Source organism: Pyxicephalus adspersus, chromosome Z (genome assembly GCF_032062135.1).
Source record: "Pyxicephalus adspersus chromosome Z, UCB_Pads_2.0, whole genome shotgun sequence".
Classification (NCBI taxonomy): Eukaryota; Metazoa; Chordata; class Amphibia; order Anura; family Pyxicephalidae; genus Pyxicephalus; species Pyxicephalus adspersus.
Genome location: NC_092871.1, coordinates 10,806,113 through 10,827,208, shown reverse-complemented (window position 1 = coordinate 10,827,208; position 21,096 = coordinate 10,806,113). Strand labels below are relative to the sequence as shown.

At 40.3% G+C, this 21,096-nt stretch overlaps 1 protein-coding gene across 1 annotated transcript in view; it reads left to right on the top strand.

Annotated features, from left to right (window-relative positions):
* DDX39B (DExD-box helicase 39B) overlaps positions 1-19,120 on the top strand; it is a 20,171-nt gene extending 1,051 nt beyond the window's left edge. The window contains exons 2-11 of the mRNA XM_072430741.1: positions 2,929-3,165; positions 6,016-6,143; positions 6,239-6,331; positions 7,113-7,296; positions 7,714-7,832; positions 14,966-15,097; positions 16,864-16,973; positions 17,062-17,206; positions 17,736-17,883; positions 18,546-19,120. Of these exons, the coding sequence (XP_072286842.1) occupies positions 2,955-3,165; positions 6,016-6,143; positions 6,239-6,331; positions 7,113-7,296; positions 7,714-7,832; positions 14,966-15,097; positions 16,864-16,973; positions 17,062-17,206; positions 17,736-17,883; positions 18,546-18,562 (1,287 nt within the window). The 5' untranslated portion in view covers positions 2,929-2,954 and the 3' untranslated portion in view covers positions 18,563-19,120. The remainder of the gene's footprint in view (positions 1-2,928; positions 3,166-6,015; positions 6,144-6,238; positions 6,332-7,112; positions 7,297-7,713; positions 7,833-14,965; positions 15,098-16,863; positions 16,974-17,061; positions 17,207-17,735; positions 17,884-18,545) is intronic.
* Positions 19,121-21,096: the final 1,976 nt, after the last annotated feature.

The window sequence follows — 21,096 nt, the reverse complement described above, 5'->3', positions numbered from 1 at the left end:
GTCCAGTCCCTCCACCATACTGGATGTAGGTAACAAAATAATCTACCTGTCAATAAAAAAGATAAAATAAATCTTAAAGCTCAAAATTTTTACTTTACATAAAATTGTAGACAACCCTCTTATTTATTCAAGCACAATTTTCTATTATTTACCTCTCTTATTTAAAGTAAAAGTTTAATTTTTTTTTTAAGTTAAAAAAAAGGTGCAGCACCGCCCCTTTCTGTCCTTATTGCCGCGGCAATCTAGACAGGATGGGAGCGCAGAGTCTCCCGGGGTACATCACACATCCCAGGAGGCTCTGGCTGCTCCTTCTGTGTAGGCCCTGATCCGGGACATGCACAGAACGGGATTTTTTTCTATTAAGTGAAAGAGATGGCGATTTCATGCAAGCGCAGTGCATCTGGTGCTATTTTGTTTTTCCCCTTTACAGCGGCTACGTCACCCAATCTCACACTTGCACAGTGGCCAGGACAACGCGGGAAGGACCAGCGCCATCGAGGGACCTGGAGGATTTTTTTTAAAGAGGAAGTAAACCCCAAAACGACCTAAAAAAATAAAAGATACTTACCTTAAATCCCGCAGCACAGTTGATCGGTCCGGCGGTGTCGTCCATCGGCTCCCGCGTCGTCCAGGTATCCATCTCTGGGCGCCGCCATCTTCGTCTCTTCTTCCCGGTTCTCCTTACTACGGGACCCTATGCAGGCACAAGATCCGGTGATGTAGATTGGGGAAAAAATTTGCTGATCTCACTGCACATGCATGGGATCGGCAATTTTTTTCCCTTTTGACCAAAGGACTCCTGCTCTGCATGTCTGAGATGCTGGGGCATGCGCAGGAGTACACGAGCCTCCCGGGATGTGTGATGTAAGTATCCTGGGAGGCTTTGCGCTCCCATTCATTCTAAATGCGTTTATTTTGGGTTTAGTTCCGCTTTAACCTCCCTGGCGGTCTGAATAAAAAGTATTTTTAAATGTCAAATAGGTATATTTAAAAACAATTATTTTAAAAGTCCTGCCTGGACACCCCCCCCCAAACAGCCTCACGTCCCCCATGTTCACACGCCAGGGATGCAGATGCTGAATTGGCTACACAGATGCCATTCCACCCCGGCTGTGGCTCGGGGTTACCGCTTTTGGTACTGAAAGTTAACCCTGAGCCGCACTTGGGAATACCGCCAGGAAGGTTAAGCTACGTACACACATCACACGATTGTCACCCAAGGCAGTCGTTTGTACCTGCCGTGTACAGCGGTCTCCTGACATCGTTCATCAATCCGCCCTGACTGACGCACCAATAATTGGGGACGATTGCTGAGCTTTCTTATAAAGAAGAACTCATCGGGGTGCAGGTCACTTCTCCTTCCCTCTCTATTAGTCAGAATGGTGCTATTGTTCATTATCTGTCTCGAGAAACACTCACAAATGGTGCAAATCATCTATTATTATTATACAGTATACAGTATTTATACAGTATTATACAGTATCTATCCTCCGTTCACCCGTCCTCCAGCACATTATGATTGATGTCACTTTTCCTCGGGGTTGGGTCCTTTAGAATGCAGAGCGAGTGACACCCTGCAAGCCGCAGCTTCGTACTGTAACCGCTCTGCACTCCATAGGACAGTGATACCAATCCTAGGCAAACGGGTAACTTTTGTGTCATTTTACCTTTTATTTTACCATAGGTTGGTATTTCCTAACCAGGGATCATCCATAGCTTGCTGGGGGTTCCCTAAACCTCTCAGGTCAGTTTAAGAGACCCCAATGATCTGTAAGGGCGACATTCTTCCTACTGGGCAGCAATGTAAGAGGAATTCTTCCTACTGACCAGCACACTAATGTACTGTGAGTTGTGGATAAAGGAATTATAGCAGGAGAAGCCCACGCTGCACCTACTTTCACAGCACCGTGCAATATTATTCCCCCTGAACATGGAGACTCCCCACTAAAAGCCTTGGTGAGACGTCAGGTTTCTGTCCCTGGAAACAATTGTTTTATAATCAGGAGAAGGAATGAGTGTTGTACATGCAGAGCTGTACAGGGGAGGGGTGAGGATGAGCAAGTAGCACTCCTCTACAGTGTTCAACCCAGAATTTTTTTTTAAGCTGGGTGGGATGAAATTATAGGTGGGTAATATGACCCAACTCATTGATAACCACCCAAAAACAGCTGGGAGGTTACTGAAGTGCCAGGTGATGCGCCCAGCTAAAAGGGGCTGGGGAGAACACTGCTGTGTGGTGTTCTCCCTCCCTCTCTTTTTTTTAAGCTGGGTAGGAAGAAGCTGTAGGTGAATGGCACCCCCTGTATTGTAGCCAAACCTTTCAGGATTGCCCAAACACAGCGGGGTGGTTGCTAAAAAGTGCAGGTGGTGCGCCCTGCTATAAGCGGCTGGGGAAAACTCTGTAAAATAGTCGTCCGCAGCAGGCTGTTCTTCGACGTTGGGGATCCGCTTTACACATTTAATGTTTTCACTCGAGAAAAGCACAACTGTATTGGTCAACATTCACCAGTGTGTACAGCGAAGAGGTGAATTGTCACATGGGCTCAGGCGGGATGACCTTGTGAAATAAACAATTTTAGTAGACATTTGCAGTGCAGCATCTTTCTTTTGCAGCATTGTAAGTATTTCTGTCATTTTGTGATGATTTTGTTGAGTTCTTAGCAGCAACAAGATCATAGGTGTGACGTGGCCCTGTGCTTTTCTTTATGCAAGGTAAAGCACCAACCTTGCCTCTGCAGTAGCAAATACTCCCCATCAACACGTTAAGGTTTGTTTTAGGGATAAAAGCTCCAATATTGCATATAAACTTTACTCAGGCTTATATATCAGGTATAAGAGCATGGAGATTATTCCCGGGTAAATGGTTCTGTGATAAGGTCACCTGTCAAGAGATTTCTCATCAGACGTTTCCTTTTTCTCTCCCTATAGAGTCACCTGCAGGGTACAGTGTAAAGATGGCAGAAACAGATGTGGACAATGAGCTGTTGGACTATGAGGATGACGAGGTGGATAACCAGACTGGGGGTGATGCGCAAGACCTTCCGACCAAGAAGGAGGTGAAGGGATCCTACGTGTCCATACACAGCTCTGGCTTCAGAGATTTCCTCCTTAAACCCGAACTGCTTCGTGCCATTGTGGATTGTGGATTCGAGCATCCGTCAGAAGGTGAGGGAATGGGGTGGATAATGGTTGGGGGAAAAAGCAGATTGTGAGGTTTGATACTGCCATAAACACGATTTATATAGCACCAACATATTACGCAGCGCTGTACATTAAATAGGGGTTGCAAATGACAGACAGTGACACAGGAGGAAGAGAGGACCCTGCCCCGAAGAGCTTACAATCTAGTTGTTCTGTATGAATACAGTAGTATTTATTATATTGGGGATTTTTGCAAACTTTGTATTAAAGTAGATATATACTTCGTCAGCTTGCTTGGCTTTTCTGGCAAACACACCCTGTTTGTAGGTCATTTACATTGAATTTTTGACTGAGAATTCTTAGGGGGGAAAAGGTAGCAGTGCTAGTACCATTGAAGCCTCCCCACCTCCCTTGCAGCATCATGTTCTGGTATCGGAATATCATTGTTATTAATAAACAGGATTTATATAGCGCCTACATATTGCGCAGCATTGTACATTAAATAGGGGTTGCAAATGATAGACAGTGACATGGGAGGAGGAAAGTACCCTGCCCCGAAGAGCTTACAATCTAAGATATAGATGAGTGATTGAGCAAATCTTCCCTCCACTTGCTTATCTCCTGTAATCACAAGTTTTTTTTTTTCAAGTTCCTTTTTTTTTTAATTGCAATGACACCTCCGCATGTGCTAATATTACATAAAAATAAAACTAATCTATGAGCAGACATTGGGTGTACATTCACCTCCACAATATGGCCAGAATAGATATGCAAGAATACTCTTAGAATAATTTATCTAACAAGTATTTACTTCATGTAAGAATGGAAGGGTGCAGGAAACGGGAGCAAAGGAGAATGAAGCCAATCCCAGTAACAATTTAAGTTACAATGCTCAAATAGGGCAGCATGGGTCTGTTTTATTAAAGCTCTACAAGACACTGGAGAAGATAGATTATGATGGGAGAACCTGAGTGATCCAGCAAATCTAGAATGGATTTCTTAAAAATTATTTGCTGTTAGATGGCAAATGTTTTTAGTCATAGATTCATTCCATTTTTACTGGATCACCTAGGTTTAGGGAAATAAACATATCCCAGATATAAAACCATATAAGACATAGTTGGTCCAGAGGAAGGCAAAAAAAAACCCGGGTACAACTTGCTTCAACAGTGGAAAAAAATTCCTTTCTGATTCCATGAGGCAATCGGATATTCCCTGGATCAACAGTCTCTGTTATTTTTACTTTAAAGCTTTAATCCCCAGTTATATTCTGTGCTTCTAGAAATCATCGAGCTTTCTCCTAAAGCAATCTATAGTAATTGCTGAAACTACCTCCTGAGGGAGCCGATTCCCCATTTTCACAGACGTTACAGTGAAGAATCCCTTCCTTATCCGGAGCTTAAACTTCTTTTCCTCCAGACGCAAAGACTGCCCTCTTGTTCTTTGTAATGATCTCAAAGTGAATAATGGGGAAGAGAGTTCTCTATATGGACCATTTATATATTTATACAGGGTGATCATATCCCCCCTTATACGTCTCTTCTCAAGGGAGAATACATTCAGTTCAGCTAATCTCTCCTCATAGCTGAGCTCCTCCATTCCTTTTATTAGTTTAGTTGTCCTTCTCTGCACTCTCTCCAATTCCACAATGTCCTTTTTGTGAACTGGTGCCAAAAACTGGACTCCATATTCCAGATGTGGTCTGATCAATGCTTTGTACAGGGGCAGGATTATGTCTCCATCTCTGCAGTCTATTCCTCTTTTAATACAACAAAACACTTTACTAGCTTTAGATATTGCAGCTTGGCATTGCATGATGTTATTAAGTCTATATTCTACCAGAACCCCCAGATCCTTTTTTATTGACTCCCCCAAATGTATTCCCCCTAGACAGTATGAAGCATTCATGTTGTTACCCCCTAGTGCATAACTTTACATTTATCTATATTAAATGTCATTTGCCACTTGGCTGCCCAATCAAACAGTACATCCAGGTCTGCTTGTAGATTATAGACATCCTGTATGGACCTAATTCCATTACATAGTTTGGAGTCATCTGCAAACACAGAAATTGTACTTTTAATCCCAAACTATATATCATTTATGAAGATGTTAAACAGTAAAGGTCCCAACGTTGAACCCTGGGGTACACCACTAATAAACTTAGACCATTCAGAGTATGAATCATTAATTACAACTCTCTGGATGCGTTCTTTAAGCCAGTTCTCTATCCATTTACAGATTGACTTTTATAAATCTATCAACCCTAACTTGCATATTAACCGTCTGTGGGGTACAGTTTCAAATGCTTTAGCAAAGTCCAATACACTTTATCAACTGCTATTCCACTGCCTACCTGTTTACTTCTTCCTCATAAAAAGAGGGTACATTTGTTTGACAACTTCTGTCTTTCTTGAAGCCATTCTGGCTATCACTTATAATATTATTTTCTAGCAGAAACTCCTCTATCTGGTTCTTTATCAAACTCGCTAAGACCTTTCCAACTATAGACATTAAACCAACAGGTCTGTAGTTACCTGGTAATGACTTTGCTCCCTTTTCGAAGATAGGAACCACATTGGCCTTACGCAAATCCATCAATACCTTGCCAGTGACTAAAGAGTCTCCAAAAATTAGAAATAAATATATGTTTGATAAATGCAAAAAGCATAACTGTTGTTCCGGTCAGAAGCTTGGTGCTGTCCCGTGTATTCTCCCATTTTTATCACTCATGGGCTACAGAAGCACCCCAATTATATGGCACTGTATGTGCCACTGGCAGGATTGAAAGTTCCAGAATTGAATGTTGACTTTGCTCTGTAATCTATGATATACTTTCTTCACTTGCTAACCCTGTTTTTTTTATGTCAACAGTACAACACGAGTGCATCCCACAGGCCATCCTTGGCATGGATATCCTGTGCCAGGCAAAGTCTGGCATGGGGAAAACTGCAGTGTTTGTCTTGGCCACACTTCAGCAGCTGGAGCCTGTTACAGGGCAGGTGAGTGAAGTCTTACATTATTATTATGTATATGTTTTGTCCTTGTGATGTCTGTTATTATCTTCTGCTAATATTAATGTTTTATCTTTGTACAGGTCTCCGTGTTAGTCATGTGTCACACCAGAGAACTGGCGTTTCAGATCAGCAAAGAGTATGAAAGATTCTCCAAGTACATGCCGGCTGTAAAGGTAGGAGAATGAGAACATGTCATGTGCTTGGATCAGATGCCTGATTTTTGAGGGATTAGTGGGAACTACCTTGACGGGGGTGGCATGATCTGTCTTGAACCTAACAACTATCCGGTCATTAGTATAACCACTATAGCAAGTATGGGGTTTACATTGTGGCAGCATGGTGGCTCAGTGGTTAACAGGTTCAAATCTTGGCAAGGACAATATCTGCATGAAGTTTGCAGGTTCTCCTTGTGTTTGCATGGGTTTCCTCCCACATTCCAAAAACATGCAGTTAGGTTATTTGGCTTCCCCCCAAAATTGACCTTAGACTGTGATAATGACAAATGACTGTGTTAAGGACAATAAATTGTGAGCCCCCTGTGATAAGCATCCTGCTGCTGCCATTTTGATAGGTGTAGAATAATTATTCTTTCTTTGTTAAGCAGAGAGATTCATTCCATTATTGCTGGAGATGACATCTCCAAAGCTTATTAATTTGTACTTGATAGGGAAATGTTAAGACTTTCAGAAGGAAACAATAATTAAAAAAAGTCCTGGCATGTTGTGTTTCCATGGCCCTGGAGATAACCTGATCCACTCATCGGTGGTACAATTATTTAGTCATTTATTAAACATAATTGTCATACTGGAGGGAAAAGAAGCAAGTCAAGGGAGGATACACAAACTGAATGGTAGTGAATGCGCTAGGTCATCCCAAACGTACAGAAGTGATGTGTTGTTCACATTGTTTTTGCATTTACTGACTTTCCAATTTGTTGCCTCTTTTAAATACCAGGTGGCAGTGTTTTTCGGTGGACTTTTAATTAAGAAAGATGAGGAGACTCTGAAGAAAAGCTGCCCGCACATCGTAGTTGGAACTCCTGGACGAATCCTAGCACTTGCAAGAAACAAGACTCTGAACCTGAAACACATCAAACACTTTATCCTGGATGAATGTGACAAAATGTTAGAGCAGCTAGGTGAGGAGGGAAGTGGAAATGGTATAAAATGACATAGAACTTAATAGAATGCTGTATGTATTATTAAAAAACCGAGTGGCTTCTGCAGAAATCACAAGGCGTTGAGACAGCTGTCATTCTGGAATATAGATATTGTGTGATAATTCCCCCACCTCCTAGATTGTAAGCTCTTCGGGACAGAGTCCTCTCCTCCTGTGTCACTGTCTGTAACTGTCTGTTATTTGCAACCCTTTTTTAATGTACAGCGCTGTGTAATATAATATGTTGGTGCTATCTAAAAACTGTTTATTAATAATGATTCGTAATATTTTTTAGGATATATTGTTTGAATGCCAGTGGAAGAAAAAACATTGTATAATGTATTGTATTAAATTAACACAAACCTCCTTATTAACACAGTGCTTTCTCCCATTGCAGATATGCGCAGAGATGTCCAGGAAATTTTCCGTATGACTCCTCATGAGAAGCAAGTCATGATGTTCAGCGCTACTCTGAGCAAGGAGATTCGCCCAGTGTGCCGCAAGTTCATGCAAGATGTAATAACCAACTCTTCACATCCCTCCTCTTCTTCCCTCTACACCACCCCTCCAGCTGTCCCTGCTTCCTGAGGGATGATGGGAACAAGAAGCTACAAATGCAATCACTCACCTATTCATAGAATGTGACACAGTCAGCAAAAGTGTGTCATTCAGCTATAGCAAACATCAGGTCCCTTGTGGCACTGTTCACACAAGTGTGTCACAGACATCTAGCAAACATCAGGTCCCCTGTGGCACTGTTCGCACAAGTGTGTCACTGACATATAGCAAGCACGCCAATCCCTGTGACATTATTCGCACAAGTGTCACACCAGCCTGTAGCAGACATACAGTTTTTATTGCACAACAGCTTTTTTTTAAAATACAAATATCCAATCCTTATAACACTGTCCACATGATCTCACATTTAAAGGCAACCCCTGTAACACTGATATGAAATACCCTTTTCTGTGACACTGCACACACTCAGGTGTCACAGCACAGACAATACTCTGGCCTGTTCACAAGTATATCCAGAAGTCAGTCACACTGTGACACCTCAGCCCAAGTGTCATTGTAGCCATTATCCAATTCCTGTGTGACACACCACCAGTGCCGCACAAACATCCCTCTTATTGAAGTCACTTCATGACACTACTTTACCACACATCTATAAAATTACTGGTGTGATGCCTCCTCATTCATGGGTTACCACACCAACACATTTTTTTTTTTTACTTTTTATTTTTCTTTGTGGCACTAAAGCATGTCAGTCCCGTACCACAACATTTTGTCTTTTGCCAAAGCTCTGACAAGTGCATTTTACACTACAATGCCAACTGACTGACCTCTGCTTTTACTTGGCTCAAGCCTATTATGCCAGACCCAGTGCCACTATTTAACATTTTTATGTGACTGGTGATCTTTTTTTATTCTTTATGGGGAAATTGAGAGATTTTTTTTACCATAATTAAGGGGCTTTCCTATTTTTTCATGTCAGTCACATTTTTTTACTGGTTTCCTCAGTGACCCAGTATTTTAATTTTTATTTTTTTAACTTTTCTGGCTTCAATATTTTACCAAGACAGTGTCTATAAATGGGAGGGAAATGTGCTGAATACTGCCAGAGACAATTGGCCTCGGTTGTTGCTAGCAGTATTAACAGGACTCCGAAAGCGGGGAGGTAGGGTGGTAAAATTACCAGAAGTATTTTCTTTTAGTCAGGCCTGGATAGTCATTGGGTGCTGGTGCCAAGTTAGCTAAAATATTGTTAACAGAGCCAATTTACATCATATCTTTAAAACTATCTCTTGGAGTTTTGCATTGCTTAGATTTTTGGGGCTTGTTATTACCAGCAAAGTGTCTGTGCACAAACTAGCTTACAAAATTCTTGGGGCCGAAGTGATGATTTGATTAGTGACCTGTAGTTTGGTTGTGTAGTTGAAGGAAGTCAGCATGGGTCATTTACAATACCTAATATTATAATGCAGATGAGGTTTGATATATAATTGATCAGATGGGGATTTAGTTAGAATCAAAAAGGCAGTTTAATAGAGGGGATAACCCCAGGGAGACGGGACCCTTCTCTGTCCATCTCTGTCCTCAACTTCTTTTATCTCCACTGCTGCAAGTGAGTGTGAATGTCTAAAAAGTATATGCCAGTATGTTACATCCTTACAAACCGGACATGTCCTGTTCATTTAAATGTTGATGTATTGACAGTAGTCATGTGATGGCACATGCATTGGCATATATTACCTTCTGTATACGGTGTGAATGTATAAGCCTTAAATGAAGCTTTTGTGCTTTAGGTATGCATTTCTGATGTATGTCATGGAAAGGCTTTTATATTTAGTGTACTAGGAAGTCTGGATGTTTCAGAACTATTGCAATGAAAATGTGCCTCACTTTGTGGATAAAAGTTAGCTGTCAGGCATTTGATGAACAAAGTGCAGTGAGTATGTCCAGTGCAAAAACCCATAGCTGTCAGTTACATTTAAAATTTGCATTGCCTAATATTTCAAATATATTGGATTGAAAATGTGTGTGCTTTAAATGTTGTCATTACATATTGGGAAACAGCTTTATTGTGTAAGCTAAGTATTGGCAGAAAACTAATGGATTCAAATGAACTTGTCACAAGTATGACATTACAAGCTGGATCACAAGATAAAGAAATGTATATCTCTGCACCCAGGAAGATATAGATGTCCCCTATCATGCTTGGGATTAGGAAGCTTGTTTAGAGAGCTAGATGTTGGGTTATTGGTGTTGGGGAACACATTCTTGTATCCCCACCTTTTGCAAAGTTGGGATTACAGGCACCCCAGGGTGCTCTATATCCATTTCTTGGGAATACCTGCCAGGACCTTGTAATGTTGCTGTCTGGAGGTTTGCTTGGGCAATGGGTTTGTTTTGATGTCTTGTCATGATTTGGTGCGTTTATCAGGTCCTGAGACACAGATTTCTAAATTCTAATATATATATATATATATATATATATATATATTAAATGTAGTCAGCATAGTAGTTCAACAATAATAAAAAATATTTAATAAAGAATTGTGGTAACCCCCCCCACCAGCAACAGCTTATAGAATAGATCTCAGATCAGACAGTCCTACGGTGGTGCACAATGTAGGCAACATGTTACAGTATTGTGTTTGCATTGTCTCTACCATAAACTTTATTAGCCATTTACCTGTGTATAGATCTTTCCCAAGTAATTCTATGAGCACAGAATTTCACCTGCAGGGCTGGTGTAGGGTGAAGACAGCCAGAACTTCTTTCCTGTACATTGAACACCAGTATCCAGGGTTTTTGAAGGATGGATTTTTTTTTGGCAAGTGATAGTAAATATTTACCTGTGTAATATGTTGTATTGTCAAGAGAATCCCCAATATGTCACAAGCACTTTGTGCTCCCAGGATCTTTTATGTTAGATTCCAGACTTCCTAGTATTAAATATACAATCCTTATTCACAGAAGGGGCGTGAAATGAATACAAAGGAGCTGCACAGCCAGACCAAAGTAGAAAAGACATTTTCTTACATTATGTATGCAGGAGGTCCTGCTTACTGATCTTTTCGTTCTTTCCTAAGTCATTATTCTAAGGATTTGTGTACTCAGGTGTTCTGCTTGTGAGTGTAACTTATTCCCTTTTATGTAATGTTAGGATAGGCCAGGAAATTATCCTATAAAACCAGTGTTCTCCCCGGCTCCTTTTAGCTGGGCGCATCACCCGGCACTTTCCAGTAACCAACTGGCTGTTTTTGGGTGGTTACTGAAGAGTTGGGTCACAATACAGGGGCTCCCGCCTGCCTACAATTTCTTCCCACCAGGCTTTAAAATAATTACTGGGTTGAACACTGAAAACTGATATATGAACATGAAATTAATAGACCAGGCAATGAATGCTGAACACATGTTCCACTTCTCTGCTTTCAAAATCAGACCATGGCGGCTTGCATGACAAAGGTATTGACATATAAAAACAGACGTTTTTAACACATAAATACCCCCAGGTTTGTAAAGTTTATTAATCCTCACTATATCTCTGTGAAGGTGTCCATTTATGTGGGTCATGGCATTTCTAGTAGTAGTCGGGCACATTCAGATAGACTTGTTCCTATTAAAGACGTTTTATTGAACTGATGAAATCTGTGAAACATCTACAACATTACAAGAACAATTCCAGCTGAATGTGACTACATACTAGTCTAGAAATCCTCACCATACACTATAGGAATAAGGCTACGTAAACACGTCAGATGATTCTTGTCCGATAATCGCCTCAGGGCTGATATCGGATGAGAATCTGGCGTGTGTTCGGTGCTCATCGTTCATGGATCCGACCTTGCAGATCCATGAACAACCGTAATACAAGTAAAGGAGAGAGAGCGCAGCGGGTGCCACTCTGTGGTTCTCCTCCTCCCCTCTCCAGAGAGCAGAATATTGCTTTATGTACAAAGTTCATTCATGCAACTTTGTCATTGGAAAGGTTCGTGAAAGATCTTTTATTGCAAGTGTGTACCCAGCCTTAGTGTTACAGTAAACAGACGTCTGTTTTAGTGGCCCCAGAAATGTATTGTAGCAGCTCTGTTATACAAACGGGAAAAAACCCAACCCTGTTTGCACAAATCCTAAGCAACAAAATGGCTAAAACCTTGGATATAAATGATATAATAATAACAATATTGTAATTCTATACAGTTCTTAGTCTTTCTGTTATTTCCTCAGCCTGGCTGTGTAACTTTTATGCATTTATCTATATTATTGAATCACAAAATTGGGCAACGAGTGCAACCATTTTCTGTTCTGAACATACCGGAACCAGTCAGAAACGTTCTTCCATTTTATTTGACACTTAAATTTTTCCATTTTTTATTCAACAGAAATTACATTCGAAACCTTAATAGACAACAATACGTTGTAATCTGTATTTCTGTAAAGAACAGAAAATGTGTGCACTGAATTCATGTGTTAAAAATATTTGATAGCTTTTTTTAGGAGATTTAAAATTTGTAAAGTGGTAAAATTGGCAGAGTAGATTTTGTGTTTTTAATTTTATTTTAGCTGAAAAGAGAACCAGTCATATCCCAGAGAGCAATAGCATCCTGGTACACTTTGTATTTCGATGATGACTGATTTACCCTTTTACCCCTTGCTGGTAATGTATTGCCAACTATACAAATAGTGCCAATCCCACCTTGATAATGATAATGGGCCTGAAGCTGAAACGAAAGACCTAGAACCAGGATGAGGCCATCCCATGTGAAATTGGCTTTATTACCTAAATAACACTGAGCTTCGACTATCAATTTTTTTGGGAAGATAAATCTGACATCACTAGAGTACATAGCCTGCTAGACCCTGGGTTCTGTGGGTTATTACAGACTTGCTCCTTTCATCTATGGGTTTAACTCATAAATCAACCGAATTCTGCTAACTGCAGCCAATTGGATTATGTGAACATTGATCTATTGCAGATCACTTTTAGAATATCGGGCCCCTCTGGTCTGTATTTGAAAGATCCAAGGGCCACATATGAATCTTATATACTCCTAACTCTCTACCCAGATATAATGGTTGGTTTATTATACTGCAAGTCTTTTGGAATTTAAAACATCAAATGGTTTACATGAATGTAAAATTGTACAGGTGATCCCCAAGTTTTCTTAAGCTTTTTGAAATATCATAACACTCACTTTGCTACTGTAATGAAAACCTGCACAATGCTGATGTATGGATATAAATTATATTGTAAACCTTTTTTCTGTAGTAACCAAACCTATAAAATGCACCCTTATTTTTTTATGTTATGCTGGATTGTGAATGCCGGATGAATGAAGAATGAATGTGCTACAAGTGCATGTGTGTCAGCAACCCTTCCCTTGTGTAAAACATTGCAATTTGACTTTGTAGGTTGTTCATCTGTTTTAATGGAAAAAGATGGCATCTTGCAGGGATAACAATCTCAGCTCAACTACATTTTCTTGTTACATTTTTAAAAAGGTGAATGTCTCTTCTTGATGGCCGCGGCTGCTAAACACCTCACTGCTTTGTGTTTTTTCCATGGCAAAATCATTTGATGGCCAATCGCCAAGCTCTGACAGTTGCAGCAGAGACATAATCATTTTAGGAGATAGCTAATAACAAAAAAATGTAGTCACACAAAATTTTTTAACAATATTGCTAAGACTCTGGGGGAAAAAACACCTGCTATGTCGATCTTTTGAATGCAGCTTTACCTGTATTTGTTACACACTCTCGATTTATTATTAAACAGGATTTATATAGCGCCAACATATCATGCAGCGCTGTATATTAAATAGTGATTGCAAATGACAGACAGATACAGACAGTAGAGCTTACAATCTATAAACCTATTCAATGATGTTCTGGAACTGATTTATACTCCGAGTCAGGAAATGGGTTTCTTTTTTTTCAGAGATTTCTCTCACAGGAGTTTTACTAGCATAAGAATCTATATGAGACCGGGTAAATAAACATTTAGGTTTATTGGTAATAAAGCTTTTTTTTTTGTAATTTCTGCAAGGGCTACAGTAGCAAGATTTTTTATAAAGTTCCATTCCTGCCACTAATTATCCCTGTTATATGGCCCTAAGTCAGCCCAGGTTTTCACATAGCATTTAGGTTTTTTTGTGTGGCCTGTTAGGGTGTTCAGAGGAGTTCTTCATAAAAGAGTAGCTAAAGTTCCTCCTTTACGAATACATGGTTAGGTTAATATATAAAAAGGGACAGGCGATGTCCCTTGTGTACTATATCCTCCTCCTTGCGTGATTGCTTCGGGTAAGCTGTGCAGCGCAGTGTCAGCTTAGGATGCCCGGCAATCCCTGCATCCCCGGCACATACTGGGAATTACCGAGCTTCTGCGTGGGAGTTGCCATCCTGGCCCGGCCAATCAAGACAGCGGAAGATCTTTTACAGGAAGAGAAGAAAGAAGAAAATGGCATTGCCCTGCAAGGGAACGGGATGGGTGAGTAACGCAGGTTTAGTTCTGCTTCCGCTATTGATTCTGCTAAAGATTTCACAATTAACTTCTCACTTAGTAAAGCTGCAGCAATCCCCACGTAGTTGGATATACCTATTCTGGAATCCATTCAGTCTCTTTTCCTTCACACCCTGACTGTCCCTGGCCTACCCCTATCAGCTTTTGGATTTCAGTGATTAAACCATATGACCACTTTGCTGGTGTGATTAAACTCTGCAATGAATATGTTTAGTTCTGCTTTAAGACATTGCAAGTCTCCAGTCACATAGTAATACCTCCTGGTGGTTTTGCCCGTTTAGGTCCGCTTTAATGATTCTCGAACTCTGGCAAGTTTGAGCTTCAAGAAGCAAATCTTTTCACTGTAGTTCTGCAGTAATACTTAACCGGTATTTGCTAAATTCGAATGAGAACTCAATACCTAAATCTGTTTACCTGGACTCTGTAGCATTTACATTGTATTTATTTTGTTACCATTACAATCTGTCCAAGATGCCATCTTAGTCCATGTAAGAGGTCATCTAGGAATCCACCTTGATCACCCCTCACCCTGTAATAGGACTTCTCAAAGATTATTAAGAAAGGAAAGGTGGCCCCCCCCTTACTGTTTAACCCTTAATTTCCCACCCCCCTCCTTCAGCCAATGGAAATCTTTGTGGATGACGAGACCAAGCTGACTCTCCACGGACTTCAGCAATATTACGTCAAGCTAAAGGATAATGAGAAAAACCGCAAACTTTTTGACCTCCTGGATCTGTTGGAGTTTAACCAGGTAAAAAATATGTCGTTTCTTTGCAAAGCTTTGTTTAAAGAAAAGCAGTAGTCTTTCCACTTTTTTCAGATGTTAGGAAAGTGACCACATTCAGCAACCGAAATCTGTTCTTGAATGATCTTTTACAAACTTAGTTTTCATAGTGAGAGTCACCCATATCAGAACTTCTCAACCCAGGTTCTGTGTAACCCTGGGGTTCTTGCACAGGTTACCAGGGGTTCCCTGAGCTATTTGTCACCACTGAGACTAGTATATTTTCTGGCTATCTGTAAGGGTGACATTCTTCCCACTGGCCTACTGGCATTCCCTACTTACCCCCACACTAATGTACTGTGAGCTGTGGATATAGTTATTATAACAGGAGGTCCCTAAGACCTAGAAGTTTTTTCATGGGGTCCCCATATTGAAAGGCTGGCTTAACTCCTCGTCTATTTCCTCCCAAGTCTGTAAAACCAATCTGACCTCCTATAATAAAATGATAAATTAAGATTATATCAGGAAAGGTAAACCTATTCTTTGCCTGTGCAGGACAAAGCTAAAAGTTCATTTACCTTCCCCCTTCCTAGCAGCACAACCTTGCTTATCATTTGATGTGCCATAGCCAGCACAGATAGAAATAATGTGACTTGGACCTAAGACGGGGCTGAAGGCGGTCAGGCAGTTGTCAGAGAAAGGACTAAGGTCTAAATTTAGGAGGCCTAAGATGGGCCTGCCATTATACCATTAGGAATGTTTACAAGGTGGTGGTCCTCCTTCACTACAAAAAAATCACTTTTCTGTTTCAGAATGCCCTGGCATTTGGATATATGTACAGTAAGCTGTTATAGCTACTTTTAAACACATCAACAGGTCTATAATCATATCCCTGCTTGATGATTTAATATTAGTATGGTTATTATGTATGAATATTTATTACCTATTGATCTACAAACTACTATGTAGCACAAAAGCCTTCATGAATACAAATATATTTTTTAGTTAGGCCCACACATTACAGGGTTCATTTATAGGAGATTGTGGGGGCAACTAAACAGACCAACTAATATATTTCCAGGAAGAGCCTTACTCTACATAGTAGTTGGTAGATCTAAGGCTGGTGTTCATAATAAATTGACCAACGTTTTATTCTGTATTTCTGAATTGGATGGACCAAAAGTTAGTAGACCTGAAAGAACCTTAATAAGGTTGTTTTGGTAAATTTATTAGTATTATTATTAAACAGTACTGGTATAACGCCAACATATTAGACAGCGCTGTACAATAAATAGGGTTGCAAATGACAGATAGTGAGACAGGAGAGGACCCTGCCCAGAAGAGTTTACAATCTAAGAGATTAAGCTCTAAATTATCATTGAATCTACAAATATTGGGCCCTTTTGGTTGTTTTTTTAAGTTAAAGCAATCTTGGAGGTCTTACACTTATCTTTAATAATTGAGACAAATAGAGTGGAAATATAGTATAAGATAGAAACCTAAAGGAGTCAATCCAACATAACTTGTAGAGTGTGATAAGACGACGGTCAACATTTATAACAAACAATCAAACTAAAGATCAGTCAACTGACGTCTGACTTGTCAACAGCCTAAAGGACTTTGCAGTCAGATTTTAATGTATTGGGCCATTTTCATGCCATTCATAAAAAAATCTGTATAATTCAAGTAATTTAAAAAATTATCGTCCAAAGGAAGCTTTTCAGTCAGATTGTAACATTCATTATTCAGAGGTGAAAGTCTCCGTGCTGAGTTATTTGTATGTCTCTTTGCAGGTGGTCATCTTTGTGAAGTCGGTTCAGCGATGCATCGCCCTGGCTCAGTTGTTGGTGGAACAAAACTTCCCAGCTATCGCTATTCATCGCGGGATGCAGCAAGAAGAGAGGTAGGACCTGAGATTAGTGGCTTAATCTTTGTTAGAGAATGAGTTTGGGGTTTATGGATGAATAATTGTCATTTTCTTTTCACTGCAGACTGTCCCGTTACCAGCAATTCAAGGATTTCCAGCGCAGGATCCTGGTTGCTACAAATCTCTTTGGCCGTGGCATGGACATCGAGAGAGTGAACATCGCCTTCAATTATGACATGCCAGAAGACTCAGATACCTACCTGCACAGGGTAAGTACTCCCTAGTGAGAAAGCATTGCACAGCAGCGTGGGCTCAAAACAAAAGTGTTTAATTTAGGAAACCTTGTAATAAGAAAACATCACCCCATGATACCCTTCCTGTTCGGTCAGTGCCCTCTGTAAGTACCCAATCCTTCCAGGCTTAAAGATGCTGAAGACCTCTTCCCAGGATTCAGTGTTTGCATCCAAATTGTCAGTCTCAGGCTTAAATATTCTTCAAATGTGGAGATGATGTTACAATTTATAGCTTATATATGGTTAGGACTTCAATGAAGATGTCACTTTGCTGAATTATATTTTTACAAAAGAACCTGTGACTATGCATAGAATTTGCAGGTTCTCCCTGTGTTTGTGTGGGTTTCCTCCCAGTACTCCGGTTTCTCTGCATAACATGTTGGCGCTATATAAGTACTGTCTAATAATATGCAGTCTTTTTAGAATTTTTAAGACAAAACAGTTCTCATAAGCTGTGAGAAAGTTTTTACACCAGAGTAACCCCTTTGTGTTCTTCCTGTACCAGGTAGCACGTGCCGGTAGGTTTGGAACAAAGGGGCTGGCCATCACCTTTGTTTCAGACGAACAGGATGCAAAGATCCTAAATGAGGTGCAAGATCGGTTTGAGGTGAACATTAGCGAATTGCCTGATGAAATTGACATCACCTCATACAGTAAGTATTATTTATTCATCTTTTATACTCTCCAGCATCCTCTCTGAGCTTCTCACATTTAAGTATATTCTTTGGAAAGTGAAAATAATTATGTACTGTGACATGGACTTATTTGATGTGTCAGGAGACATGCAAGTAACATTGCTAGTAATTGCATCTCCATTTTATATTCTTGTACAATAAAACCCAGCAAACATTTGACCAGGTGTAGCTGGTAGTGTTTTATATTTGGGATTTGCTGTTTTCATATCAGTGATTTTATTTTAGCTGTTCTGACCCTACCCATTATTTTGGAAAATAGAACCAATCTCTTGACAACTTTGTAAAGTCACATTGGTATCATAGAGAACTTGTAATAATATCTACAGCCTCTTATGATGGGCAGGGTCCTCTACTCCTCCATCACTGTCAGTATCTGTCTGTCATTTGCAACCCCTATTTAATGTACAGCGCTGAAGAATATGTAGGAGCTTATTAATATGGGGACATATTGGAAAATCCTTGAGAGACTGTATTCTGTAAAGTTTTGAATCTCTGTACCACTGCCATAGCTGGTCACTCTTTTCCCTTAATTGTATCAGTTACCCTTCCTATATACCTTCACCTTTACAGTTGCATTTACTCCCTTTTTGTAATTGTACTTTGTTTTTTTTCTTTTTTAGTTGAACAGACCCGGTGAAGTCGGATGCCTCCATTGAACGGTCAGCGTGGTTGCCGAACGCTGTACACATCAGTGGATCCTCTCGGCACCTGTTAGGGGGAAGCCCTTTATTGGCTAAAAGGAGCCTGGCAATTTAATGCACCCAGCCCATGTCCGTGTTTAAACAGGCAGAATACTGCTGAGTTTTTTTGCACCCCTTCGTTACTCGGCTCCATTGACCCCTAGAACCTTTCTGTCTAGTCGTTTAACCAAGAAACTGGTAATCGATTGTACAGGGTAAAAGTACCATTCTGTTCGAAATAACGTTCTGTTTGTCTTTTCTATAGCATTATTAGAGGGCTTTACAGGAATAAAAATTAAAGTGTTGGTTATGTGGAAATTTAGGATTTAATGCCTGTGATTTGTGGTGATAATGTAAAGATATTTGGCCCAAGTTTATTTGGATTTGTTTTCTTTTTATAAATGAAGATCAGCATCTTTTGTTTTGTTACCACCTTATACACAATGTGACAAGTGTTGTCACCCTTGTAACTAGTGACTTTCTACACCATGTCACAATAAATACTGAATGAAAAACTTTTTGTTGTGAGTTCTTCCTGTGCCAATTTGCTGTTTTTAAGTTATTGCAAAGAAAAAGGGGAGTCCTCTTAAAAGGGAACTGTTACTTGATTGGCTATCCCCCATCCGTCACAAATCGGTGCTCCCTTATTACCCACCTGCTCTGTCGGAGTTCTTGCTCAATAGTTGTATTGGAGTGAGGTTTCCAAGTATGGGATAACATGTTGTCACACTCATGTATCTGTATTTGTTGTGTATTTCTCTCATGGATGGCAAAGCATCCAAATTTACTTTAGTTCCCTAAAGCTAAAAATCTTTAGTTTTCAATTACTTCCCCACTGCTTCATTCAGCTACCTAAAGTAAACCGCAATCCCTGGGCAGCATGGTGACTCAGTGGTTAGCACTATGGCCTGTGCAGTGTTAGGTCCCAGGTTCAAATCTCAGCCAGGACACTATCTGCATGGAGTTTGCAGGTTCTCCTCGTGTTTGCATGGGTTTCCTCCCACATTCCAAAAACATGCAGTTAGGTTAATTGGTCTTCCCCCCAAAATTGACCTTAGACTGTATTAAATAGGTGGGGACATTAGACTGTGAGCACCTTTGAGGGACAGCTATTGACATGGCTATGGACTTTGTACAGCGCTGTGTAATATGTTGGAACTAAATAGGTATTGTATAATCCCTATGTAGGCTCCAAGGAGTAATTCTGGTGAGTTCTGGATGCCCTCGATTTGTCTTCCTTTCATTCGTTTAAACATGAAGCAACCCATGTGCCCTGAACATAAAGGGCTAAGCAATAGGTTTACATGAAGGCCTTGCTCTTTTAGGTTCAGTCTCCTGCTATTCCATTTACCTTGTGTAGAAAAGAAAATAGCTGATATGGAGCTTACAATCCAAAGCTGCGTACACACGTGCAATAATTATCGTTGGAAACTAACAACTCTTCGTTTCATAATTGTTAACAAAAAAGTGCACACCAACAGCGATGAACGAGGATTGTCACTGAAAACGAACAACTGTCCAGGCGGATCTGTTTGGTCGTCGATTGTGCGCTATCTATTGTGTGTACGGTCGTTCATTGATTATGAATGGTTCTGCGGTACACTTTCTCTTTTACATGTCACTTCCTGCATCGTTCAAACGATCATATCTAGCATGTGTACATTATTGGTGGATTATATTTGAACTATCGTATCCTTACAGCTTGTACAGAATTGTGCAAAATACGATCGTTCAAAATAGTCGTGCATAATCATTAGTCGTTCGTTTTCTAACGATAATTATTGCACGTGTGTACCTAGCTTAAGAAGGGAGAAGAAGCACACAAAAGTAATTTTTGCAGGGCAAGTTGGTAGAAAAAACAAAGGCAATTAAGTCCTTGGGAAGGAGGGGACAAGAATAGGAGGACTTCAACACAAACTACTGTTGACCTGGGACTCCACACCTAAGGCTGGGTACACACATGCAATAAAGGATCTTTTCACGATCCTCTTCAACCACACGACTGCACAATGCATGAACAAGCGCTGTACATACAGCAACGTTCTGCGTGTAGGGGGGAGGGGAGAACAATGGAGTGGCACACCGCTTCTCTCTATCCCACCTTCACTTTCATTATGATGGTTCATTGTCAGACGAAACGATGGACGCTGTACACGAGCCACAATCATCTGCACGTGTACGTAGCCTAATACCAGAACATGGTCTGGACTGCTCAAATTACAGAATATAGTCCCCGATGGCCACTTTATAAAGTCTGGATGCATCACTTTCATAAGTAATTTATTGGGATCAACATAGTTCCATTCACTGTTGGAGAATAGGCTGTTTCAGTGAACATGTACTGCAAATAAATCCTTCTGCTGCTTGTTAAATATGCTCCAGCTCTTATCAGGATACCAGTTCATAAAGAAGCAATATACAGTCACGTTGCATGAACAAGACATGAGACGTCCAGGGAAAAAGATCAGCTTTAGGGATACTGTAGGTCAGG